Source organism: Muntiacus reevesi, chromosome 3 (genome assembly GCF_963930625.1).
Source record: "Muntiacus reevesi chromosome 3, mMunRee1.1, whole genome shotgun sequence".
Lineage (NCBI taxonomy): Eukaryota > Metazoa > Chordata > Mammalia > Artiodactyla > Cervidae > Muntiacus > Muntiacus reevesi.
In genome coordinates this window covers 192,484,522-192,512,122 of record NC_089251.1, presented here as the reverse complement: position 1 = coordinate 192,512,122, position 27,601 = coordinate 192,484,522, and the positions used below count along the sequence as shown (strand labels likewise).

Sequence of the window (27,601 nt, the reverse complement as noted above, 5' to 3'; positions counted from 1 at the left end):
AGATGATCACGAAAAACAGTGTGAACAGGGCAGATCTGAGAAAGGCCCATAGGTGGCCCAGGTGCGTAGTACCTGCTCCAAGACTTGAGGCTAGAGCAGGGGAACCAAGACAAGTTCATCCACATTGCAGGCCTGCAGGAGCACAAGGTGATGATAACTCCTGGGGAAGGAGCAAGAAATCCATCCATGTCACAGATCAAGCCTGACAGGGAGCAAAAGCAGTCTGCTGCTGGGAAGGGATAGGAAAGCCTCCCATATGCAGGCCCTGCAGTGACAGCAGGCACAGGTTAGCTGCTGCTGGGAAGAGCAGGAAACACACGTCCTCCTTTACCAGGGTGAGGCAGAGGCAAGCCAAACACTGGAGGAGGGACAGAGAGTCCACTCGGGCCCGATTCTACGCTGGTATGAACCAGATGTCTCCTAGCACTGGAAGACAGGCGGGGAAACTGCTCTCCCCCCACACCCTCCGCCCTGCTCCCCTCCTCCTCCCCTACTGGTACAAAGCAAAGCTCAGCCATCACAGACAAGAATCTGCCTGCATTCTGAACCCTGCACTGAGGCAGAGGCAGTGGGGAAGTGACAGAATCACTGAGAAAGCTCTGCCCTTGGGGCTCAGCTAACAGAACTGGCCTGACTGAGGTGCAAACAGGAAAACTGCAAAACTCCTTCCAGCACCTAAACCTTACCTCAAACAACAAGAGCGAGCAGTCTGCCCCTGGGAGGGGGCAGGGATATGGTGAGACCCTACACAAGCACACAGGGCAAGCTGCCAGCGAAGGGTGGCACAGACAGGCGCAACCACGAAACCCTCCAGCGCTGACGGCTTCACGGCAAAAACAAGTGGCGCTGACCCGCTGCGAGAGGAACTTGAAGTCAGCGGTACACCAGTGTAAGGATAACCACCACCCCAGACTTAGCTCAGCAAACTAGACTGAGTCATCCTAGTTACCAGGAAAGGGGTATGAGTTCTGAGTATAAATATCTAAGGTTCTACGCTTCATCTATAATCAACGTGTAACACTCAATCAAAAAATCACAAGAAACATTTTTCAAAATGATAAAAACCACTGTCAAGAGAGAAAAATAGCAACAGACTCAACTTAGAGATGGTGCACATATTGGAACTTATCAGATAGAGACACTGAAATAAATTTTAATATATTAGAAGATCTAGTAGAAAATAAGGTTTACACTTAATAAATGTTCAGCACAGAGATGAAAGATGAGTTCCTCTGAAGGGTGAATCAGCAGACGATACAGTAGAAGAAAGAATAAGTAAACTGGAAAGAATAAGCAAACTGGAAGAAAAGTCAACAGCAATGATTAAATGGAAAATGAAAAAAGAAAAGTGAAAAATGAAAAAATGAGTGAAAAAGAATGAGTGAAAAGTTTGAGTGAAAAATGAGTGAAAAAATGAGTGAAAAAATAGAATGGTGCCTTTTAGAGCTGTGGGACAATACAGACCAACATATTTGCAACCGGAATCCCGAAAGAAGTAATGAGTAGAAGAAGTACTCAAAGAGATAATGGCCCCAAACTTCCCAAAATTAATTTAGAGAACTCCAAGTAGTTCCCTGGTGGCTCAGATGGAATGTCTGCCTGCAGTGTGGAGACCAGGGTTCGATCCCTGGGTGGGGAAGATCCCTGGAGAAGGAAATGGCAACCCACTCCAGTACTCTTGCCTGGAAAAATCCCAAGGATGGAGGAGCCTGGTGGGGCTACAGTCCATCGGGTTGCAAAGAGTCTGACATGACTGAGTGACTTCACTGATTGGTTGACTGAAGTAGGAAATATAAAAGGGAAATTACATCATATTAATAGTCAAACTGCTGAAAAACAAAGTAAAATTTTAAAGGCAGTCAGAGAACAAAGAAATCTTACATCCTACAGGAAAACAGTTAAGAATAGCAACAGAGTTCTCATCTATGCAAACAAGAAGATGGTGTGGTATTTTTAAAGGGCTGAGGAAGATAAATGGCTAAACCTAAATTTTACACCCAGTGATAACACATCCCTAAAGTGAAGGCAAAACAATGACACTGACAGATGAAGAAAAGCTGAGAATTTGTTGCCAGAAAACCTGTACTACAAGAAATGTGAAAGTCAGGTCTTTAAGGGAAGTCTGGATCAACACAAAGAAATAAAAAGCACTGAAAATGGTAAAAATATGGGTAACTTTTTTCATTTTCTTAATCTCATTAAAAGATAAGTGACGGTCTAAGCAAAAACAGTAATATGTTGTAGGATGTATAGAGCATGAAGAATAAATAACAAGGATTCGACAAGACACAAGGGAAAGAAATGGAAGTATAGCCTGTACACTCTTATACTGTATATAAAATGGTTTAATACTGTTTGAAGGTAGACTGTGATCTATTAAAAATGAGTATCATAAACCCTTAGTGCAATGACTAAAACAAAGATGACAGAAAGGTATAAGGAATAAGTTAACAGTGAAGAGAAAATGGATTCATTAAAACATAATGATGACTATGTCAACAATGCGGGAGACCCGGGTTCAATCCCTAGGTCGGGAAGATCTCCTGGAGAAGGAAATGGCAACCCAATCCAGTATTCTTGCCTGGAAAATCCCATGGACAAAGAAGCCTGGTAGGCTGTACATGTGGTCGCAAAGAGTCGGACACGATTGAGTGACTTCACTTTCACTTTCATATCAACAACAGATGATACCACCCTAATGGCAGAAAGCGAAGAGGAAGTAAAGAGCCTCTTGATGAGGGTAAAAGACGAGAGTGAAAAAGCTGGCTTAAAACCCAGTATTAAAAACACTAAGATCACAGCATCTGATCCCTTCACTTCAAGGTCCCATCACTTCAAATAGAAGAGGAAAAAGTGGAAGCAGTGACAGATTTTCTCCTCTTGGGCTGTAAAATCACTGTGGATGGTGACTTCAGCCATGAAATTAGAAGACACTTGCTTCTTGGAAGGAAAGCAACGACAAGCCTAGACAGTGTATTTATTAAAAAGTAAAGACAGCACTTTGCCAACAAAGGTCCAAACAGTCAAAGCTAAGGTCTTCCCAGTAGTCATGTATGGATGCGAGAGTTGGACAGTAAGGAAGGTAGAGCACCCAAGAATTGATGCTTTTGAACTATGGTCCTGGAGAAGACTCTTGAGAGTTCCCTGGGCTGCAAGGAGATCCAACTAGTCAATCCTAAAGGAAATCAACCTTGAATACTCACTGGAAGGAGTTTTGCTGAAGCTGAAGCTCCAATACTTTGCCCACCTGATGCAAAGAGCTGACTCACTGGAAAAGCCTCTGATGCTGGGAAAGACTGAAGGCAGAAGGAGAAGAGGGCATCAGAGGATGAGATGGTTGCATGGCACCACTGATTCAATGGACACGAACTTGGGCAAACTCCAGGAGACAGTGAGGGATAGGGAAGCCTGGCGTGGTACAGTCCATGCGGTCACAAAAAGTCAAACACAACTTAGTTACTCAATAACAACAACAATAGCATGTCAACAATGGTTGAGTCAGGATAGGTGAAGGAATTCTAGAGATCACTGCATCACCTTTACAACTGTTTTTTTTTTTTTTTTGGTAAGTTTGAAACTTTTTCAAAATAAAAGGTTTAACTGAAAACATTAATGACAAAAACTGACCCTGAAGAAACTTCCAACATTTACTTAACCCCTGCTGAGTGCAAAGCCTGCAAAAGAAAATATGAAGCTGTATAAGGAAAGATAACATATAAGCTCCATCAGGCTGCAGCTTACATTCTATGAGACCCCAAAATGAATAACTGACCATGAGTATATATCAGAAAACTGTCTAGAAATAACAAATATTTTGATTAAGGAACTGACATATTTCCTAACTCCAAGAGCCAATCATTTGGAAATAGCAAAAATACAAGTCTCTCAACTGGTTACTATTTTGTGAAATCATTAAAACATCCCTACCAAAGGTGGTTTAAAAGTTCTACACATGATTCAAAGGATACTTACTGAGCACTAACCATGAGCCATGCCCTGTACTAGATGCTCTGGGCAGGGAGAGAAACAGTATATTAACACCCTGAAACTCAATTTAAATTAAAAGACAGAAATAGATGAAGTGTCCCAAAAGATAATATATTAGGTGGGTGCAAAAGTAATTGAAATTTTTGCACTGTTGAAATTTGCCATTTGATACTGGAATACATTCTAAATAAATACAGTTACGTTATATATAACTTTAATGCACATTTCTTGCTTTTATGTGTTTTTGCTAATGACATTCCTTGCTATTTATATTTATTTTAGACTACAGAAATGCTGTTAGACAAAAAGCAAATTTGAATGATTTTCTTATTGGAGTTCAAAATGGGTCATAAAGCAGTGAAGACAACTTGCAACACTAACAACGAATATGGTCCAGGAACTGCTAATGACCATTCTATGGTCGCTTGGCATTTGAAGCAAACTGGAAAGGAAAAAAGCTCGCTAAGTGGGTGCTTCATGAGCTGACCACAAACCAAGAATATCATCATTTGGAAGTGCTGTCTTCTCTTATTCAAAGCAACAATAATTTATCAATCAGATTGTGATGTGCAACAAAAAGGTAACTGTCAGGAAGCATTTAACAGGAGGTTTCCTGTGTACTGTTTTGGATCTGTTGTGAATCCTCTGTTCCTTATTAATTCCTCAGGAATTAAGAGGAGAGGCACGCCTTTCTGCCTCTCCTGGGTCTGAGGAATCCAGGCATCTCCTTTGTTAGTTTTTGAATACGGTGATAAGTACCCTCTTCCTTCTTATGAACCATACAGTAAAAGTGATTGTTTACAACTCTCTCTAATATGGATCGCCTTATGTTTTGTAAGTCTGGAATTTTAATCTTTATCTTTGCTGAGAATAACTACCTTGTAAGACAGTATATATGTCCACACCATGTTGATTAAAACACCTTTGCTCCATCGGAGCTTGGGTCCCCGTGTCTTTCTCTCTCTCTCTCTATCTATTTCTGGCTGATTCCCTGGAGCAGGAAGGCCGGCTGCGTAACCCAGGGAATATTAGCCTTTCCTTCTTTCACTTTCTCATCAGCGACTCCGGACCACCAGGTTCCGGTCCATTAAAGGACCAACAGGTAACGACTGGCTCAGTAGCTGAACTGAGAAACTTCAAAGCACTTCCCAAAGCCAAACTTGAGCCAAGAAAAGGTCATAGTCACGGTTTGGCGGTCTGCTACTGGGTTGATCCACTACAGCTTTCTGAATCCTGGCAAAATCATTACATCTGAGAAGTATGTTCAGCAAATCAATGAGATGCACCAAAAACTGCAAAGTCGGCATTGGTCAACAGAAAGGGCACAATTCTTCTCAATGACAATGCCCAACCGCATGTCACACTACCAATGCTTTAAAAGTTGAACAAATTGGGCTATGAAGTTTTGCCTCATCTGCCATATGCACCTGACCTCTTGCCAACGGACTACCATTTCTTCAAACGTCATGACTTTTTGCAGGTAAGATGCTTCCATGACCAGCAGGATGCAGAAAATGCTTTCTAAAAGTCCATGGAATCCTGAAGCACAAATTTTTATGCTACAGGATAACAAACTTATTTCTTGTTGGCAAAAATGTGTTAACTGTAATGGTTCCTATTCTGATTACAAAGAAGTGGTTGAGCTTAGTTATGACTGAAAATTCATGGTGAAGTGAAACTCACTCAATCGTGTCTGACTCTGCAACCCCATGGACTGTAGCCTGCCAGGTTCCTCTGTCTATGGAAGTCTCCAGGCCAGAATACTGGAGTGGGTAGATATTCCTTTCTCCAGGGGATCTTAACAACCCAGGGATTGAACCCAGGTCTCCCACATTGCAGGTAGATTCTTTACCATCTGAGCCACCAGGGAAGCCCAAAATTCATGGTGTGAAACCATAATTACATTTGCACCAACCTAACATGTTCTAACAGAGGTCCTATATCAAATGCTGAGGAAGAAAGCCCAGGGGAAGAAGCAAGTCCAAGAGAACCAGGCTAAGAGGAGAAGACTGAAAGGAAGAAACTGTTAGGAGAACGAACTGTGTTTAAACAATGGTTAAACAACTGCCCGAGATCACAGAGGAGGCTGAAGAGAACTGATAGGAGCACAAAAAGGGTCAAGCCTTAGAAAAGAGTGAGCCTTAGAAAGAAAGTGTTTGACTTTTTAACACAAGGGAGAGAAGAAAGAATACAGGTATCACTAACTAGGAAGTTCCTCGTATTCACAATGAATACCTATGGGTTACACTTGGGCTTTCAAAAAAATTTTAATTAATGTTTATTGGCGAATCGCTGCTTTACAATGGTGCTTTAGTTCCTACTGTACCGCGGGGTGAGTCCGTACATGTGTACATAGGCACCTTTTCCCCACACAGTCACAGCATCCAGCCTGTGCACACGCTTTTTCCGGAACCTACAGTATTGCTCCCTTTCCTCTTTGTCTGGTTCACACCCACTTATCTGTGATCTCTGCTCAGTCTTCCAGTCTTCCCTCTTAGCGCAGCAGACCTCGCTTTCACAATACTCCTCAGTCTTGGTTAACACTTTGTGTTCTGCACTAGATTATAAATTCCGTAACAGCAGGGAGCACCTCTGTTCTAAATTTCCAGGTCACAACCCAGGGCCTGGTACAGTGCAGGACACATAGCAGATCCCAGGAACTACTGCTTAAACGGTGAGCCAATACACAGAAGGAGAGGGTAAAACTTACAGCCTCTATTTTCTCTGAGTGACAACTACACACACAGTCACACAAAAAAGTAAAAGCTATACTTTTCCCTAAATTTCCAAAAAAAAAAAATCGTCTCAATCTTCGTTCAGGTTTTTCGGTAATATCTTATGGAAAAACCTGTATGACTTTTAATTAGTAATGTTATTTAGCACAAGAGAAGAGCTGCAAGCAATAGGCACTTTACTGTAACTTCATAATGAATTAGTTCACAAATGGCACTCACAAGTGGGTTATGGCACAAAGGCTGAGCCAGGATCCAATCTAGAGTTGAATATGATAAAACAGGAAGCAGTGCAATGTGGTTTAAGCATAACAGCTTAGAATCAAGTTGCCTAGGTTAAAATAGTGGCTCCATTTTCATCAGCTATGACTTTGGCAAGCTACTCTACTTTCTGTAGTGGCATTAACGCCAGGACCCACTCCACTTCCAGCAACAGCATCACTTTTTGTTCAAGGAGTCATATCCTCCCTGACACTTCAGTCTGGCCCCTCTCTAAGCTACAGGGTGAACTTGTAACCTAGGTTTAAGTGATTAACTTATGACGTTTCCCCCTAAATAGAACCACTATTCTAGCAATCAGAACATGATCAAAACTGTGCCAATCAGAGCCAATCCCAAGAATCTTCTGTTAGTTACTAGATAAAGGGGGGTAGAAATCTTCCCTGATGGCTCAATGGGTAAAGAATCCGCCTGCAATACACGAGACACAAGAGATGTGGGTTTGATCCCTGGATCAGGAAGATCCCCTGGAAGAGGAAATGGCAACCTCCTCTAATAATCTCACCTGAGAAATTCCATGGACAGAGGAGTCTTGTATGCTACAGTCCATGGTGTCCGTAACAGTCAGATAGGACTGAGTGTGTTATTCAACATCCTGGAGAAGGGAATGGCTCCTCACTCCAGTGTTCTTGCCTGGAGAATTCCATGGACAGAGAGGAGTCTGGTGGGCTATAGTCCACAGGGTTGCAAAGAGTCAGACATGACTGAGTGACTACACTACACTACTGCAGATATTAAATATTACATACTAAAGTATATATTTCCTATAGAGACATTTTATGTCTCTCTTGGGCCGATCAAGCTGAAATCTGAACTGACATAAAAATGGTATCATTGTTAGAAAATGAAGAATATTTTAAAAAGGAGGAAAAAAATTTATACCATGATCCGTGCTTCTCTGTGGTACAGCTTTGATTAAAACTTGTGTCCAAACACTATCTCTGACCTACGAAGCTAGATCTGGCGTACATTTCCTTTAGGAAGGTATCATTAACATTTTAAATTAGAACAATTCAGAAGAAAAAGACAATTACATTTAGTCCTGTGCTTTCTTCTACTTTCCTAGACGACTGCGTCAGAAATTACCAGTAATCTGTCTGTCTCACATTCATCCTACTTTGTTGCCTTTGACAACATCCTGCGTTATCTATTACCTCCTGAACTTTTGTATGAGCTAAAAACTTTGCTAGTCTCATGTCAATTCACTATACCCATCACCAGACTGATCTTTCCAAGGCCATCTCTGATCATACTGTTCCCACATTCAAACATCTCCAATAGTTCACAATGCTATCAAAATTAAGAATACATTTCTCAGTCTGGTTTTCAAGGTCCTCCGCAATCTTCCCTAACATAAGAAAGTCTCCTTTCTTATAATTCTCTTAACAGGTAGACTAGCTGCAGAACACACCTCCAGCTTTTCTGTGTCGACATCCTGAGTTATGCATTTCCCTCCACTTGGGTGTGCTTCTGCCTCACTTCCCACTGAAGTCCTGAAGACAGTTTCAAGGCTCATCTCTATCATAAAAGCATCTTTGACTTTCCTAACCCACATCTCCCTCCCTGAAGTCTGATCTCACTTTCCTTATAGCCCTCATAGGGCACTTCTCCAGGTCTTGTCCAACAGTCATTTACTTTCTCCTGCTAGCAGGAGGATCCCAGGGCAGTGCCTCTATCAACTGCTGCTTGATTAAAATTAAAAACCAAACTCTGTCAACAGGAAAAAAAAAAAAGACATCTTACTTGGCAATTGGGGGAAAAGTCTTATTAATAGGGTAGAATATACTGTTCAATAGAAACTCCAGAAGAATTTAACCTTAAATCAATGACCTCACTGGAAGAGTGTCAGCCATTCAAATCACTGCGGGAGATATGTAGCTGGGAACAACATGTGTTATGTTTCAAACATAGCAAACTAGTCCCTGGTCTCCACCAATATATCAAATGAATAATAAAGTATGACTGTCCTATAACAATGGCTCATTTATTTAACAGCATTAGGATGTGAAGGGTTCACATGAGAGGCTTTTCTGGAAAAGTGGCTTCCTACTGCAGAAACAGGTCAGACATGCCAGTTGCCTGGACCAGCTGAAAGATGCTCATGGGAAAGCTGACCTCCACTTCACAGAGGCCAGCAGAAGACACTCAGGCAGAATGGAGGCGGCACCCGCTGCCAGTGACCTGCACCTGGTAAGCGGGTCTGCAGCACACACAGAAGGCAAGAGGGTGTTAGAAACACTTTATTTCCCTGAGAAACTTCCCAAACAGCATCTGTCCTGGGACAAGCTATCCCAGCCCCTGCTGGAAGATTCCATACCCTCTGCTGGTGGAAAACATTCTGCACACTAATTCCATCTGTAATGAGTTGACCTGTGTATCCCTCAAACTCAGATGTTAAAGTCTTGCAGTACTTCAGAACATGACCTTGTGTAGATACGGGGTCAACGCAGAGGTGAGGTCATAAAAGAATCAGGCAGGCTCCTCCTCCAATATGATTGGTGTCCTTATAAAAACAGCAAATCCGGACATCGACAAGCACACAGGAGGAAAGTTATATAAAGATGAAGCCAGAGATCAGGGTGATTTTCCAACAAGCCAAGCAACTCCAAAGACTGCCAGCAAACCACCAGAAGAAAGGCAAGAGGCATGGAACAGATTCTTCTTCAAGCCCAAAGATTAGCCTGATCTCAAAGTTTAGCCTTCAGAACTGGGAGATAATAAATTTCTGTGGTTCAAGTCACTCAGTTTGCTATATTTTGTTTGGACCTACTCAGCAAACTGATAGGGCTACTGGTTTCTTTCCATTTATCCTATCTCTGATTGACTGTGACAGCCACACACCTCTTCAAGTAACCAAATTTCCTGAAAATGGTAAGTGTTGCACTAGTTCAACAAACACAGAGGGATGACCTGAATGTGGCACGCACCAAAGTCAGGGCAGGTGACTGACGTGGCCTCTGCCCTCATACGGGTGACAGTGTTACCAGGATAACTAACACGAAGCGGCTTCCCTGCTGGCTCAGATGGTAGAGAATCTGCCCACAATACAGGAGACCCAGGTTCAACCCCTGGGTTGGGAAAACACCCTGGAGGAGGGAATGGCAACCGATTCCAGCATTCTTGCCTGGAGAATTCCATGGACAGAGAAGCCTGGTAGGCTACAGACCATTGGGTCGCTAAGAGTCAGACACGACTGAGTGATTAACACACACACACACAACAAATCAAAATTACACAATGATAAAATTACAGCAGCGATAACAGCAATGAGTGATGCATCTCCTTTCCTCTTTAGACTGAGGATAGCAAATATACTGAACTCTTCCTGGATGACTCATGGACTCGCCGTGGAGACCCGGCGTATAGCTCTAAGCCCTTCATTGTTTTTGCTTCCCTCCCCATGCCAGGCTGGCAGACACCACGAAGTCTACTTCCATCAGCTACTGTTCTACTTTTCTGCTCACTCTCTCCAATCTATCTATTGAGTTGGTCAAAAACTTCGTTCAGGTTTTTCTATAATATCTTACGGAAAAATCGGAATGAACTTTTGGGCCAACTCAGTATTTCCAGCTTGGTGCTTCTAATTTGTTGTCGGCTACGAAAATCAGGTAACTAACATTGCTAACAAACATGGATTAAGTAATAAAAATTGCTGCAAATGAGAACAAAAGATACTGCTTGTCTCAGAGACAATTTTTTCCTATGGAATTCTGTTGTAAGACACAAAGGTGGAACATTGTTGCATTTAAACTACATGTTGTTGAATAATTTCATCAGTTTGTATTATATTATCTGTCAAACCCTTGTTTTCTTTCAAAGGGAATACAGTACAGGGATACTGTATGAACAGTGATTTAGAGAGAAATACTGTCCAGATTCAGAATTAAAGAGTTTATTGTCCTGTGTAAGACATGCTTTTTACTAACTGCAAATGTTTGTTACTAACTGAAAATGTGTTTATAGTTACTAACTAACTAACATGTTTGTTACTAACTGTGAATCATATTACCAAGTAACAGGGCCAAGAGGTGTATAGCATTACAACTGTGGAAAGCCCGCCAAAATATTCTGAAGTACACAGTAAATTCCACCTACCTCTTATGCATATCCAACAGTCATCTTTTTTGTTGTGTTTTTTAAGTTCTTCTTCAGTTACTTCAATTAACCTGCCTTTTAATCCCGTTAGGTCCTTTCCACTTTTGGTCAGTCGAATCCAATCCATGAGACTTCTGCCCTGTTTCAGAGGGACCTCAAAAAGGAAAAGTGAAGAATTCAATGCGACTTCTTCAAGTCAGCTGAATTTCCTTCCCCCTCCTGCTGCTTCTCTTCAGGACACTTCATTACTCTGATTCCCACTCAAAAGGATAAGAAAATAAATCTAAAAATTCTAAAAATCTTCTTCCGTCTTTAGGAGGGTGTATTAGAATTACAAATGGAACATTATATAAAACACCTGGGCCATGAGACGGGGTTAGAAATTCTGGACACAAATGTTGATCTAATGAAATCACAGTACAAGGGTAGTACTGAACCCAGAGTTAGAAGACAAGTTTTGGTCCTGGCTCTATCACTAATATGTTGTAGCTGCTTACTAACCTGGACCAACATCTTTTTGTCTTAAAAAAATCAAATGAGATTTGATAGAAGAAAATAGAAACAATTGGCTAAAGCTGACTTTCCCGACTTTCAACATACACAGAATATTAGAACATGAAATAGAAAGATGTGTTCTAAGAATCCATCCACCAAGAAACAATGGTTATCAAGTAATAGAAAACAACAAAACCACCTCACTCCAGGGAAGGGGCTGGCAAATGGGCCTGTGCCTGTTTCTGTGCAGCCCTTGAGCCAAGAATAATTTCTACACGTGGTGGTGGTGGTGGTGAAGAGACTGAGTCCTTATGACATCCTCAAAGCCTAAAATGTTTATTATCTGGCTGTGTCCACAAAACTCTGCCTGCACCTGTTCAGAGGGTCTAATAACAAGATGATTGGGATTTTGCAGGGCTTTGTGTTTAATACAAAATACATTTTCAAGGCTTTTAGAAAAGGGGTATTATTATGTCATTAGTATTTTAACCAGTTAAGACACCCTAGTGGAAATTTTTCCAGACATCTAACCTGTATAACTAGTATGTAATATAGTACCAGATAATTGTTTAATGTAAAAGCAGTCACATTATTCAAGGAAGCTTCTTGCTATAGACTGAATGTTTGTATCCCCCCACCAAATTAGGTTGAAATGCTAATCCTCAAATGTGCTGGTATTAGGAAGTGGGGCCTGTGGTGGGTGACAAGGTTGTTGGGGTTAAGGTCCTTATAAAACAGGCCATATAGAGAGCTCCCTCACCTCTTTCACCAAGTAAGGACCCTGAAAAGATGGCTACAAACCAGGAATCAGGCTCTCACCAGACACAAAACTGGCCAGTTTTGCACTGATCTTGGATTTCCCAGTCATGATGAGGCAGGAGGTAGATGGGCCACTCTAGGGTAAAGTCACTGGAGATTCATTCCCGGTTGACCAAAACTCCAAGACTAGAACAGCTGGACAACTGAGAGAGGGGATCTCCTCGACTACATCTGTGCAGAAAGGATTCTTGGGTGTCAAAACGGGACAGATGCCAACTGATGCTCTTTACCCATAGGCTCACTGTCCATCTTGGCTAAAAGATGTGTGCACACACATCAGAGGATTCTGAGATATACCAAACACAGACTCTGAACCAGGCAAATCAAAATGACTGGCCACTTCAGGCTCTACTGCAAAGCCACAGTCATCAAGACAGTATGGTACTGGCACAAAGACAGAAATATAGATCAATGGAACAGAATAGAAAGCCCAGAGATAAATCCACAAACCTATGGACACCTTATCTTCGACAAAGGAGGCAAGAATATACAGTGGAAAAAAGACAACCTCTTTAACAAGTGGTGCTGGGAAAACTGGTCAACCACTTGTAAAAGAATGAAATTAGAACACTTTCTAACACCATACACAAAATTAAACTCAAAATGGATTAAAGATCTAAATGTAAGACCAGAAACTATAAAACTCCTAGAGGAGAACATAGGCAAAACACTCTCCGACATAAATCACAGCAGGACCCTCTATGACCTACCTCCCAGAATACTGGAAATAAAAGCAAAAATAAACAAATAGGACCTAATTAAAATTAAAAGCTTCTGCACAACAAAGGAAACTATAAGCAAGGTGAAAAGACAGCCTTCAGGATGTGAGAAAACAATAGCAAACGAAGAAACAGACAAAAGATTAATCTCAAAAATATACAAGCAACTCTTGCAGCTCAATTCCAGAAAAATAAGTGACCCAATCAAAAAGTGGGCCAAAGAACGAAACAGAGATTTCTCCAAAGAAGACATACAGATGGCTAACAAACACATGAAAAGATGCTCAACATCACTCATTATCAGAGAAATGCAAATCAAAACCTCAATGAGGTACCACTACACACCAGTCAAGATGGCTGCTATCCAAAAGTCTACAAGCAATAAATGCTGGAGAGGGTGTGGAGAAAAGGGAACCCTCCTACACTATTGGTGGGAATGCAAGCTAGTACAGCCACTATGGAGAACAGTGTGGAGATTTCTTAAAAACTGGAAATAGAACTGCCATATGACCCAGCAATCCCACTCCTGGGCATACACACCGAGGAAGCCAGAACAGAAAGAGACACGTGCACTCCAATGTTCATCACAGCACTGTTCATAATAGCCAGGACATGGCAGTAACCTAGATGCCCATCAGCAGACAAATGGATAAGAAAGCTATGGTACATATACACAATGGAATATTACTCAGTCATTAAAAAGAATTCATTTGAATCAGTTCTAATGAGATGGAAGAAACTGGAGCCCATTATACAGAGTGAAGTAAGCCAGAAAGATAAAGACCAATACAGTATACTAACACATATATATGGAATTTAAAAAGATGATAATGATAACCCTATATGCAGGACAGAAAAAGAGACACAGATGTATAGAACAGACTTTGGGACTCTATGGGAGAAGGCGAGGGTGGGATGATCTGAGAGAACAGCATTGAAACATGTATATTACCAAGTGTGAAACAGATCACCAGTCCAGGTAGGATGCATGAGACAAGTGCTCGGGGCTGGTGCACTAGGAAGACCCAGAGGGATGGGATGGGGAGGGAGGTGGGAGGGGAGATCAGGATGGGGAACACATGTAAATCCATGGCTGATTCATGTCAATGTATGGCAAAAACCGCTACAATGTTGTAAAGTAATTAACCTCCAACTAATAAAAATAAATGAAAAAAAAAAAAAAAAAAGACCGGCCAAAGGAAACCCAGAAGATATGTCCCATGTAAGTAATTCAAACTGCCATGAGGATACGACTCAGCAACTCTCTCTTAGTCTGCCTGTGTGTCTATCCACATGTACTGTACTCTTTTGCCTCCTAATAAATACTTTACTTGTTTCTCCACTTTCTGTCTTTGTGGGAATTCTTTTTCTGCAAAGCCGAAGGGCCAGCGCCTTGTCACTGACTGCTATCCTGTTGGCTAGGACTCGGTGTTCTCACCGCTACAACTCAAACTTTGGCCAGGAACCCAAGCCCTGCTTCAAGCGGCTGCAGGTTGAGGTGACTTGAGATCAATTAGAAGCGTGAGAAGTAAGTTTCTGTTGTCTATGAGGCGCCTATGGTATTCTGTTAGAGAAGCCCAAGGCACTAAAATGCTTACACGTCTCAATTCCCTAAATCATATCTATTGTAGACATTCAATTGTCCCCAAACAGTCAGGTTACTAGTTCTGTGGTGCCTTGCCAATTTCACATTTCTTCTTACTAATCCTCATCATCCTATTCTTAGCATCACTAACTACAACTCTCTACGTCTCTTGGTCTTCATAAATGAAGTGTGAGAACCTATGATCTTTCCTATCCCAAAGATAGGAAAGATTCTTTCACCATTCCATACCTGCAGGGTAGTTAAAAGTTATCTTTTGGAAATGCAGATCTAATTCAGGGCCTTGCCTCCTTCAGTGGCTCCTTATATTTCTTATAATGTTTCTAAATTCCCTAGGGAGGTTGACCACGCCCTTCATAATCTGGTCGGAGTTGACTTCACTGGCTCCATGTCTGTACTTTAGTCCCTTCCCATTCCATACTTTGCAAATGTGCATGTCCAGTCAGTCTCATCCCACTCTTTGCAACCCCATAGACTGTAGCCCGTCAAGGTTCTCCATCCATGGGATTTCCCAGGCAAGAATACTGCAGCGGGTTGCCATTACCTCCATCAGGGGATTTTCCCGACCCAGGGATCCAACCCGCGTCTCCTGCGTCTTCTGCGTCGGCAGGCTGACTCCTTGCCACTAAGCCGCCTGGGGAGCCATTCTATACTTTGCTATGCTATGCTTAGTCGTTAAGTCATGTCCGACTCTTTGTGACCCCATGGACTACAGCCTGCCAGGCTCCTCTGTCCATGGGGATTCTCCAGGCACAAACAGTAGAGTTCCATATTTTAGGCAAATGGAAAATGATTCACCCCTCCCCGCCAAAGACATTGCTTCCTCCATAAGCTTTCTCTGGCATCAACTTCTTCGTGGTCATAATAGACTGTTATAGTTCTTAGGCATTTATAACTGTGAAGCCCACTGGATTAAACTCTTTGAAAACAGAGCTGTTGGGGCCCAGCACAGGCCATGTAAGACGAATCCTTGAACTACCCTCTTGGTCTCCTTGAAAGCAGGAAACAAATCTCCCCTGTGGAAGGTGCCCTTCCTATACTGGAAGGTAGAAAGACACCTTTCTCTCAGCGATAGGAAATTCAGGGCCCAGAAGACTGTAAGCAAGCTGTGTTACTTCTTTACTCATCTACTACCCAAGCCCAAACTTTGTTTAAATTCCTTACTCATTAAGTACCCAGACCTAAGTTTCTGTGTGCCATCAATTCCTCTCAAATTTGGTACTGTGCAGAGCCCTGTTGGGCTCCTGGGCACAGAGCTTTTCTGTGTCCCTCATTTCTTTGATTACTGGAAACAGCCTTCATTAAGCCTCTGCAACCTTCCCTGAGTTCCCATGGGCAGCTTCAAGCAGCTGCTAATTAGGGAAGGGAGGGGTGGTGAGACCAGGGAGAAGCAGTCAAGAGCAGTCTTGGGGCAAGTTCCTGTTTCCCCATCAAGTCTGCGTGCTCAGGTCCTTCAGTCACGTCGCCTCTTTGCGAGCCCACGGACTGCAGTCTGCCGGGCTCCTCTGTCCATGGGATTTCCCAGGCAAGAAGACTGGAGTGGGCTGCCGCTTCCTTCTCCAGGAGATCTACCCGACCCAGCGATCAAACCTGCATCTCCTGTGTCTCCTGCATTATAGGAGAATTCTTCACCCACTGAGCCACCTAGGAAGCCCAACAGTATCTTTGAGTTGTTTTTGCAGATGGTGAAACCCCTTCTAGGTGGGGGAAGTTATGGTATGCTTCCCACAAGCACACAGACCCCCAGAGCAGTTGTACCCGAAGGCAGTCGATGTTGACTCCTATTTGTTGTTGTTCAGTTGCTCAGTTGTCTGTCTGACTCTTTGCGACCCCGTGGAGAACAGCACACCAGGTTTCCTTGTTCTTCACTATCTCCTGGAGTTTGCTCAAACTCATGTCCATTGAGTTGATGATGCCATCCGACCACCTCATCCTAGGTCGCCACCTTCTCCTCCTGCCCTCAATCTCTGTCAGCATCAGGGTCTTTTCCAGTGACTCCTCTTTACCTCACCACCAACCCATCGGAAGAACTGGCCACGAGCTGATCACACCTTCTTTACCTCAGGACTTGCCACTCTCTTGCCCAAGTCGGGACGCGCGGTTTGAGGACAGGAGCCTGCCCTGTCTCCCTCTGCCTGGCAAAGCAGTGAAGCCGTCATTTCCCACGTCACCAAACTCTGTCTCCAAGGTCTGATTCAGCACCAGGGTACACAGAAGCTGAGCTTTCAGCATCAAATTTATTGTCTGAAAGCTTAAGAGCATGAATAAAATTTAAATCTTCTCTACTGCTAATCTGTCTCGTGTCAACTTTATCAGTCCAGCCACAAGAACTCAAGAGGGATGGATAAAAGTGGAAATTTCTCCCTCCCCAACAAAGACCACATCTCGAGCATATGATAGGTTCTCAATAAATACTTACTAGTTGCTTATTAGAAATAACATTAGCCACCATACTGAGTGCATACTCTGCACCAGGCACTGTGCTACGGGCTTTTTCACACAGCAATCCCTCAACAATCAATGAGGTTTGCATAAAAGTCTACAGGCCAGTAACATCTAGTAAGTGCTTACGATAACCCAGGACTATGTTGAGAGAAGCATTAGCTCATGTAATCCAATGAACAATCCTATAAAATGGTTACAATTCATATTATTCCCATTTACAACTGAGGAAAGAGACTCAAAGAGGCTAAAAGGTAGAGATGGAAAAAGAATGAAACTTTCTCACTCAAAAGCCCATGTTTCTAACAATTACGATACACAAACCTCCCCAACTAAGTTCTGTCTTCTCACCCACAACCTATTTCATACACTCCTGACACAGGTTCTCACATCTTCCAGATTAGCCGGCTTTGAAATTGAGCAGGGCCCTGAGGGACCCTCCCGGGTGCGTGTTCCTGCTTCTTGTTTCTAGAAGAAGCTCTCCCTCTGAGGCCTTCCCCTAATTCCAAAAAGCAGACTCAAACAGCTAATGACTACAGATGTGAGAAAATGCAGAAACCCAGGAACATTGGTCAAGCAAGAAAATAACATAGTCACAGAACTCCTAGTCCCTCCTGAATGGATACAGTTAACAACCTAATATCCTTGAGTTGTTTTATAGAAACCAGAACCTCAAGAGAGAGAAACTGCTAATCACAAGCATACAGACCCTAGACTGGCTGGAACAAGACCAAGGATTGAGATTTCTAAAATATCACCAGCAACCACACAGAAGAGATCCACAAGCTAACCATGCACCTTGAGACTTTCATCTCAAATGCTGAGTTTAAAAATCTTTGCCTGAAAGCCATCATGGAGTTTGGGTTTTTTGGTCATTAGCTGCCTGTTCTCCCTGCTTCTTCTTCTTGTTCAGTCACCAAGTCGTGTCTAACTCTTTGAGACCCAATGGACTGCAGCATGCCAGGCCTCCCTGTCGCTCACCATCTCCCAGAGTTTGCCCAAGTTCACATCCATTCCAACAGTGATGCCATCCAACCACCTCATCCTCTGTCATTCTCTTCTCCTTTGCCTGCTTGATACCCTGCAAATAAAAGCTGTACTTTCCTCCATCACAACCCAGTGTCATTAGATTGGCTTTGCTGCATGTCAGGCAAGTGAACCCAAGTTCAGTTCAGCAACAATTTCACAAAGGGGGAAAAAAAATCAGTCTGAGTGTGAACTGCACACTAATCTTATTTTATTCACTTTCTGGGCCCAAACGCTCACCTGTGACATCACTACCATTTCCTTTAAATGATACTGAGAACATGGCTGACAGCTTTAAAGGAGAAGGGCAGCAACTCTCATATTCTAATTCAGAGGTTCTTTCTTTGCAAAGTTTCTACTACTTAGCCAAGCATTTAAGGAGAGAAACAGATCAAACCCCAAGGAGAGGACAAGTGATTGGATGGTTGGCCAATATATGGAGCAATAAAAGAAAAGTTACCATCAGAGTCACACCATATGAAGCCTCTTTCAAGGCAGCATTTCTTAACCTCAGTTTCCTTTGCTGTGAAATGGCGATAACAAAAGCATCCACTTCACAGGGTCACTAGAAAGATTACACAAGTTAATACATGTAACGCACTCAGGCTGTCAGTAAGCATTTAATCAATCTCAGTTATATTATTATAGTTGGGATTACAGACTTCTGAAAAAGCTAATGAAAGCTACAGATCTCTGAACCCATAATTCTGACCTAGGGTCAAACTCCAGGTCCATGTGGAGAAGACAAAGTTGATGAAGTTCCCAAATGATATTAATTTAAAGACTCAAGAGTCCAGAAATGAAGAAAGGAATGGCCCGATCAGGTGGAAGTCTTGAAAACAAAACATGAAGATGTGGTTATTGAATGAGGAACTAACAAACAACAGGAGCAAGCAACATTCATATTGCAATGAACATGGGAGACAATTTCATTAAATTCTGCAAATATAAAACACATTTGCATCCCACCTGTTGGTAACAGTATGTTCAACAAAGTCTCAAAGAGATTTAAGAGATTATTAGCTTCAAAATTAGCAAGAGATATCAGTAGAAAAGACAGTGATAAAACAATCAAGAATCAGAGGAAAAGACAAAGGCAGTGTGCCTTGGAGAAGTGTCCCTAAACCTAACCGGAGGTTTGTATATAGAAATTTGTTCTCTCTTCTCCAATCTTCCCTAGGTCCTGGAGTCCCCACCCTTGGCAGGATAAATACTGGTCACTGTTGCTGTTGCCCAACCTTTCCCCTCTTTTAGGGAACCCAGATCGCTCACAACTCCTTCGGAAAGTGAATAAAAAAACGGAGAGCAGGTTATCTTGAAGGAAGGAAGCCGATACAGAGTACCTACAATATGGGAAGCACAGAGCCTGGCATTACCTTATATCTGAATTTGATTAATGGGAAAAAGAGTTGGAAGAAGGGAACTGACAGAACGGGATAAAGGGATGGATAAGAAAAGGGGCCAGTTGGTAAGAGATGAAGGTTAAGAGAGTTCCAGGACTGGAGAACGCAAGGGATCTGAAAGGGATCGCCAGCAAGGGTAGGAGGGAATGAAAACCGGAGGTGGGGACAGGAGGTGGGAAAGCGTACCTAAGGAGAGAACGGACTGTGCCGGAGCCTGAGATGCCGGCGAGAAGAGAGGACTGCAGCGCGCTTACCTTGCTACGCCCCCCGGAGGCGACGCGCTGCTGCGAGCTGGGGCCCGGGAAAGACTGGGAAGGGACGTTCAGCATCCTGGACCCCTGGCCCGGGCCTTGCCCGGGGTCCGCCGCCCGACTCGACAGCTCAGCTCAACGCCTGTGGAGTAACACCTCCCGCACCGGCTCCGAGGCCGGGCAGAGGCCAAGCCCCCTACCCACTTCCGGGGTCGCCCGGGGTGAGGCGCGCCATGACGCAGCACGTCGAGGCCGTGGGGCGGAGCCAACGAGGCGAGCGGAGAGGGGGCAGGGGCGGAACCAGTGCAAACTACGCATGCCCCATTCGTCCTGCACCCAGAATTTCAGCACTGCAAGGAGGTGACAGCTATTCTGTGGAAAGATTAAAGAGTGAAACTGTTGCTAAGCCTTGGTGCTGACCGAATCTGAGACTAAATTTTTAGAGATGCCTGTGAGCCCAGAACACAACTGTCTGTCCATTGTTAAAGCACTACCATCACACTGCTTGAAATATGGAATAAAATAACACTATTAAGGCATTTTGATTTGCCAGAAACTCTCTTTTAAGGCACCAATCTGTACAGAAAAGAGAACTTTTAAGAGCTGAGATGTCAAATGCAAACAGGCACTCCTGTGAGGTGCAGAGAACACTTAACCTTTAAGAACTCTCGCTAATGACTAGTGAACGAGTTGAAGAGGTTAGTAAATTCTCACTCTGCTCCATTCACCCCCTCACTAGGTCTTCCTCCTCATTTAACTTCCTCTCTTTCTTGAAAGATACGGCGAAATGTGACTAATGCAGCTCACCCCCGAATGTTGTGTTGCACAGTTAGCCAAGTTAAGAGTCAGATAGGTTTAGTTTGGATGCCATCCCTGGGGTTAATAAATGAGCAATGTCTCAATGCCTCATTTTCCATTTACCTAATGGGTTTAGGTCTTAGTAAGGATTAAGTGAGATGTCTGGCTAATGGTAGGCACGCAATAAATGTGACTGTGGATCTTAATACTCTTCCAACATATTAATAACAGCAGCACAGATACTGTGCAGGCAAACACCAGTCTCTAATGCTCAAGGTCCATGTCGGATGTATGATCTGGTGGGGTTTTGCGTGTCTCTTGAGGAACACGTATATCCTGAGAGTAGAATCCAGTGAAAGGAAAGTTTTCAAGAGAAGAAATATAGTTCTAAGTAACTCTCTCTACCCTTTCTGTAACTGATTTTTCCTGACTATGAAACATGGTGTGAACTTGTTCTATTTCAGTTGCTTTGTTCTTAAAGTGCCTGTAAATCAATGTCTGTAGTCTCTTTCCAATTAGAAGAGGAAGTGTGTGAATGCATGTAGCCATTCAAGTAAGGGGCATTTCTTAGCTAAGCAATGGAAATGCTTGTATTTCAGCTACTTGTAATTGAAAAGATTGTATTTGAGCTAAAAGACTTTCATGATCATAATTACTATGTTACCTTTACCATGCAAAGTGCTGCTGTTTTCTTTCATTAAAAAAGGATGTATTCTTCTATAAATCTTTTTTTTTAAAGTTAATCACTAAGAATTTCGTATTTCATTTCCCAGGAGAAAAATTTTTAAATGAGAATATAGGACCTGGGAACCAGAGCAATGGAAGGTGATATTATTGGAGAATGTTTCCTATCTGCCAAGTTTCTTAGTTCCCTTGTGGACTGAAATGAAAAAATGATTATCAAATTCTGGCATTTTGTCTCCCCCTTTTTAGACTCCATTTAAGTTAGAAGTTTTGTTTGAACTATGGGGATCCCTCAGTGTGGTGCCATAAGTACTAAACACCTATGCTATTTTACTGCTGAATTTAAGGGCAGCAGAAGAGTATTAAAGTGAGAATAACTTGACTCACCATTCATTAAAATTGCTAAAATTTAATAGTCCTAACATTGATTCCCAATCTTAATTATAGACAATGATTTACAATCTTTTTCACCATCTGCTAGCTAATACATAATAGTAACATGTGATTGATAACATAAGGTGATTTTCCTCATTACCTAATAATACTCATCTGTAACTACAACTAATGGGGATCAGTAGGAAATACCAGATGTTGCAAATTGTCTTGAAAATTAAATATTATTATTCTTTGAAAAGTCATACATAAATGTTTTCAAAATTATAAACAAAGATAAATTTGTAATTTGATGAAGTGATCGAAATTATCTTTTGTAAGCTCCAAATGTTTACAATACAATCAAGACACTTGTAAACAGAACCTATTTTTAAATTCCAACACTGAATTATAGTGTAAGGATTAAAAAAGGCCAAACTACCATAGTAATTACTAAATATTTCATTTTATTAATAATTTATATACAAATAATTTAAAAAGGATTATGATACATTTGTACACTAATCTAATTTGTACCTACAAGCTTTGAATGTCATCAAAAGTAATCAGGTTAATTTTCACAGATCAGGTCCTCAGTTTCATCTTCACTATCAGAATCTTCATAAAATGATATTGTGGCTTGAATAGGAAAATTTTTCAGAAGAGCTTCTGCTTCTTGATATAAGTAATCATAACACTTTGATTTTGGCCAAAATAGTCTGAAAGAAGCAGACAACATAATATGCTTTATTTTTTTTTTCACATTCAGAATCTTTGTTCTCATGAAATGCTCAAATTTCAAGAGCTCCATATATTTACCAACTGATTTATGCATTTAAATAGAGTTTAAAATGCTGCTATTACAGTTTTCATGGAGTCTATTTGATAAAGTATCAATAATTGATTCATTGTTTTAAATCTTTATCCAAGTTATAAGTTGGATCAAATTCACATTAAACCCTCCATGAGCTTAAGGTCAATATTTAGATAGCTTACTTCAGGCATTATGGGTATACTTATTCTTACAAAATACAGAAGAAAGTTTATCTTCCAGTTTCCAAATTCCTTTGGGGAAAAAATGAATCCTACCATGACATTAAATATTGGGATGACAACAACTTTATAAAGATGACATATTATGCACCTTACACAAAGGCAGAAATTACCTAGCATCTTGTTTGACACTCAGACTTAGTTCTTAGAAACAGATAGAATCAAAGCAAGTTTAGAAACACACAAAAAGCAACTTCTTCAAAAGGCTATATCTGACCTCAACCTTGATCCCATCTCTCTCCCTTTTCCCCACCCAACTAAATTTGGGAACACTATATTGAGATATTGAAAATAATACTGATTTTGTACAAATAATTTGCATGTAAATGTGATTACCTTAAAATTTCAAATTTACAACAAATATTAATCTTACCATCTGATCTTCTATTATTTTTCATTCAAGGGAAATAAAAGGACAAGGTTGCACCACCAACTAGAGTGCATGGTATTTTAGTGTACAATAAATAGCCTCATGTGCCCAAATCAGATTGATTCTAACAAAGAGAAAGTTTCATTATGTTCAATATGTTCCATTTTAAAAAGCAAAAACATAGGCAATGTAGTTGATAAATGTTTCTAGCCAAACAGTTAAGTTTATAAATTGGGTGCCTAAATAAGCAACATCAGTAATCCAGTCATTCTATAAATATTTTAGTAATCTCTTATGCCAAACATAACTCATAATTCAAAGATAGATAAATCATGATCCTTATCTTCAAGAAGTTGATAATTGAGTAAAAAGAATCAGAAACACACAATACTATACAAGACAGAATTTAAAGAGAAATACAAAGAAACTGCTACAGTAGTTCAGAAAGGAAATTGCTCCTAAAAAATGCAATTGATTTTCTAATGTGTAAAACTGTCAAACCCAAAGAATGTTGTTTAATTATTATCACACTCTGTCTCCCCAGAATCTCTCACTGGCCATTTTCTTATAGGGACTTTACACTTTGCTGACTTCTTCCCTGTTCTGAGTGATTGTTCTCAGTCATGTTTGTGCACCTCTCTTTTTCTGTAGACAGGTTAGATGCTGGCCTTCCCCCAACATTTTATCAGGAATGATCATCTCTCCTCTTTCACTCCTTCAGATGACCTGACCCACTGCCATGATTCCCCTAACTGTATTTACCAAAGCCTTCCAAGTCTGTATTTCCACTTAAGAACTGGACTCTGGACCACTGACCTGTATATGCAGCTCTTTGCTGGACAGATCTGTTTGGAGGCCCCATAAGCACATGAAATATGACAAATGGGAAATCTGACACGCTAATCTTGTTCCCGTTATCTTTTAAGTCTTAATTTCCATTTCATTAGTATAGCATTCACCTGGTCATCAGGCACCAACCTGGGAACCATCCTGTCTTTGTACTTCTATTTACCTACCATATCCAATACATCATAAGCCTAAGCCTAATCTACTCTGACAACTAAGCATTCCCCAAATTAACCCAGTTCCATCAATGCCTTAATTGCAGTAACTTCCAGTTTCACTTTTTATGTTCTAACTAAGGCTATATATGATTTCCTTACTGATTTTTCTGAAGCATAAATCTGATCACATTAATATTTCAATTAAAATCTTTTGAGTAACCCTCAATACCACCTACAGAATAAAGTCCATAAGTTCCCATTGCCATACACAGGATCAGGACAAAAGTCTTGCACCAAGGTGTACAAGATCTGGCTCTGTCTTCCCTGCTGGAGTGACCACAGCTCCACACACTCAAATGCCGGTTCCTTGATGCTCCCAGAAGGAACTGTGCTATTCTTTTTCCTCTCAATGTCTTCTGCCCCACTCCTCAGGTTCTCCATTGGGTTAACCTCAAGACTCAGCCAGGTAATCACATCTATGATACACACTTCTCTGACCCTTTCCCACCTCCCCACCTCTGACAGAGTTAGTCATAAAACTGACCAAAGTAAACCATTATAACACTTCCAAAGGGCTGTGATTATTTTTTCCTGTGTTCTTCACTAGTGCTAGCAAAGGGTAGGAAATTAATCAACACTAATTGACTACTATGGTCTTCTCCGGCGGCTCAGATGGCAAAGAATCTGCCTGCAAAGCAGGACACCCAGTTGGATTTCTGGGTCAGGAAGATCCCCTGGAAAAGGTAATGGCTACCCACTCCAGTATTCTTGCCTGGAGAATTCCACAGATAGAGAAGTCTGGCAGGCTACAGTCTATGGGATTGCAAACAGTCGGACACAACTGAGTGACTAACACGTATTGACTACTACGTGCTATTATAAACACATGCACATTCTGCAAACTTTATATAGCTCTTCATTTAACAGCTCTCTAAAGCAGGCAATGAAGACTTAAGCTTTCACTTGATTAAAAGCTACTAATCATCTTGCAGGAAGACTGACTTCCTGTGACTAGGAACAGCAAACTAGCTCTTAATTGTTAGATCAAATAACTTTCGATCTCTTTTACGGTCCTTGGTAATCTTTGGGATTTTCATTACGTTTCCATTTTCTCTTCCCTCTCAAGTTCCATTTGTTGATTTGTTCGGTTTGCTGTAAACCGCAATTGCGAACACCTTTCTTGATTCTGGTTTGCAAGAGGGTAAGAATATTTCCACTCAGCCTGGTGTGAAGCCAGTTTTACTCAAACCCTTTGGCATTAAAAAGAAATTGTTTCGCAGGCACAAGACGTCATCATTCTACTTTTACTAATGCTACCCGGGTTCCCTCTTCATAATAGATATTTTAAAGCGCTTACTGAGTGGGCACTGATTAACCGTTCTTTCAGGTGAGAGCGTGAACTCCTATATTTTTCAACTCCATGAGCAAAGGACCTCTGGGATGAGGCGGATAAACCTTGAAGGTAGATTTTTCCAAGAGAGAAAAACTTCGGGATCAGCTGCTGAGCAGGGCAGTGCGAAGCCCTTCCCTGGAGCTGTCGGAGCCCTTCGATGAGGCCTGTCACTCACCTGACTGGGTGTCTGTATTGGGAAAGCTTTCCTGAGGCGTCCGTTATTCCGGGGCCATCTGGCATCTGAGGGGGTGTAAGGAAACGGATCGCAGTTATCACTCTCCCTTTTCTAAAAAAAACTGCAAACCCGGGCGACCTAGCGTTCCTCGCGTCTGCAGGGAATGTGACCCCGGGGGCTCCGAAGTCTCGCTCCCGGCTGGATGCTCGCGTCCCGGCGCTGAGTGCGTCCGCCGCTCCCGGGAAGCGAGCATCCAGCCGGGAGCGGCGGACGCACTCAGCGCACCGCACAAAGGCCACCGGCAGGGCCACCTGCGGGAGCGATATTACGCCGGGGGCAGGCCAGGAGCCCGTCTCCCCGGTGGCCGGCGTACCCTGCGCGGGTCGATCGGCGGCGCCCCCGGCAGGCGCGGCCCGCCACGCGCGGCTCACTCACCGCCCCCACGGCGTGCTGCGGCGCCTCCTGCTCCTTCTCTCCTCCGTCTTCAATCCACGGTCTCCAGAAGCCTGCGGATCTGCGAGGTGGGGAGCACAGGGCGCGCAGAGAAGATGCGAACCTAGACCCAGGAGACCAGACCGCCGCGGAGCCGGGGCGGGGAGGGTGTGGGGCTGGGAGAGCCGAAGGGAGGAGCCGGGGAGGCGCAGGCGGGAGGGCTGGAGCGGGGTAAGCGCGAGGCGGGGCCACGGCGCTGGACCCCGAGTCCGCGCCCCTGTACTGCACCGCAAGGTCGGGAGCTGGCGGCGGGCGACCGAGGTGCGCGCGCTGGCCGCTTCGGCTCTCGGTACGTTCACCGATCTCCATGGACAGGCTGGCCCCTGGCACCCACCTGGCCCGACCCCAAAGCTTTATATAGCCACCGGGGCCCGCAGCATCTTTACACGCTCGCTCCCTCTCTCCCCTGCTGGCCGAGTAAACAAAAAGGCTGCGCGTGAAGGCCCAGCGGCCCGAACCCCGGGGACGAACGCGTGCAACTCCCAAATGGCCCGGGAAGCTGTTTAGTCAGGCGAGTGTTAATCACTCTTCCACCCTTGGCTGCGGGGGTGGGGTGGGGTACAACATTCCTCAGAGCATCCAATTTCCAAGTGATGAGGCTAGGAAGGGTTAAACCTAAGCGATTCTACACGTTTTGTGTATTTCTGCAAAAAGGGCCAAGTGACAGGTCATTGCTCCACTGTCCCACGGCTTTTGGCCTTCGGCAAAGGCCACTGGTTCTGGACTCCTTAGGAAAGAAATATTGGGGTTTTTTTTGTTTGTTTCTTGTTTCTTTTTTAAAAAATATATTTTATTTTATTTATTTTTTTTTAATAGCAAATGAGGAAACAGACAAAGGATTAATCTCAAAAATATACAAGCAACTCCTGAAGCTCAATTCCAGAAAAATAAACGACCCAATCAAAAAATGGGCCAAGGAACTAAACAGACATTTCTCCAAAGAAGACATACAGATGGCTAACAAACACATGAAAAGATGCTCAACATCACTCATTATCAGAGAAATGCCAATCAAAACCACAATGAGGTACCATTACACGCCAGTCAGGATGGCTGCTATCCAAAAGTCTACAAGCAATAAATGCTGGAGAGGGTGTGGAGAAAAGGGAACCCTCTTACACTGTTGGTGGGAATGCAAACTAGTACAGCCACTATGGAAAACAGTGTGGAGATTTCTTAAAAAACTGGAAATAGAACTGCCATATGACCCAGCAATCCCACTCCTGGGCATACACACTGAGGAATCCAGATCTGAAAGAGACATGTGCACCCCAATGTTCATTGCAGCACTGTTTATAATAGCCAGGACATGGAAGCAACCTAGATGCCCATCAGCAGATGAATGGATAAGGAAGCTGTGGTACATATACACCATGGAATATTACTCAGCTGTTAAAAAGAATTCATTT

General features: G+C 42.6%; 2 protein-coding genes across 5 annotated transcripts in view; both read right to left on the bottom strand.

The window, feature by feature from the left end:
• CYB5R4 (cytochrome b5 reductase 4) overlaps positions 1-22,344 on the bottom strand; it is a 103,235-nt gene extending 80,891 nt beyond the window's left edge. For 3 of the 4 annotated variants that reach the window (XM_065927801.1, XM_065927804.1, XM_065927802.1), the window contains exons 1-2: positions 19,855-20,056; positions 11,094-11,247 (exon numbers count right to left, since the gene is read on the bottom strand). In XM_065927801.1, the coding sequence (XP_065783873.1) occupies positions 11,094-11,247; positions 19,855-19,929 (229 nt within the window). In that variant the 5' untranslated portion in view covers positions 19,930-20,056. Of the gene's footprint in view, positions 1-11,093; positions 11,248-19,854; positions 20,057-22,246 lie in introns of those variants that run through there. The other variant, XM_065927803.1, reaches the window with a different exon arrangement.
• On the bottom strand, positions 22,277-26,291 carry RIPPLY2 (ripply transcriptional repressor 2; the record flags this gene model as incomplete). Its single annotated transcript, XM_065928980.1, has 3 exons — positions 22,277-22,424; positions 25,701-25,765; positions 26,136-26,291. Coding segments are annotated over 3 exons (369 nt in total), but the record flags the coding sequence as incomplete, so codon positions are not given.
• Between the last annotated feature and the right edge of the window lie 1,310 nt (positions 26,292-27,601).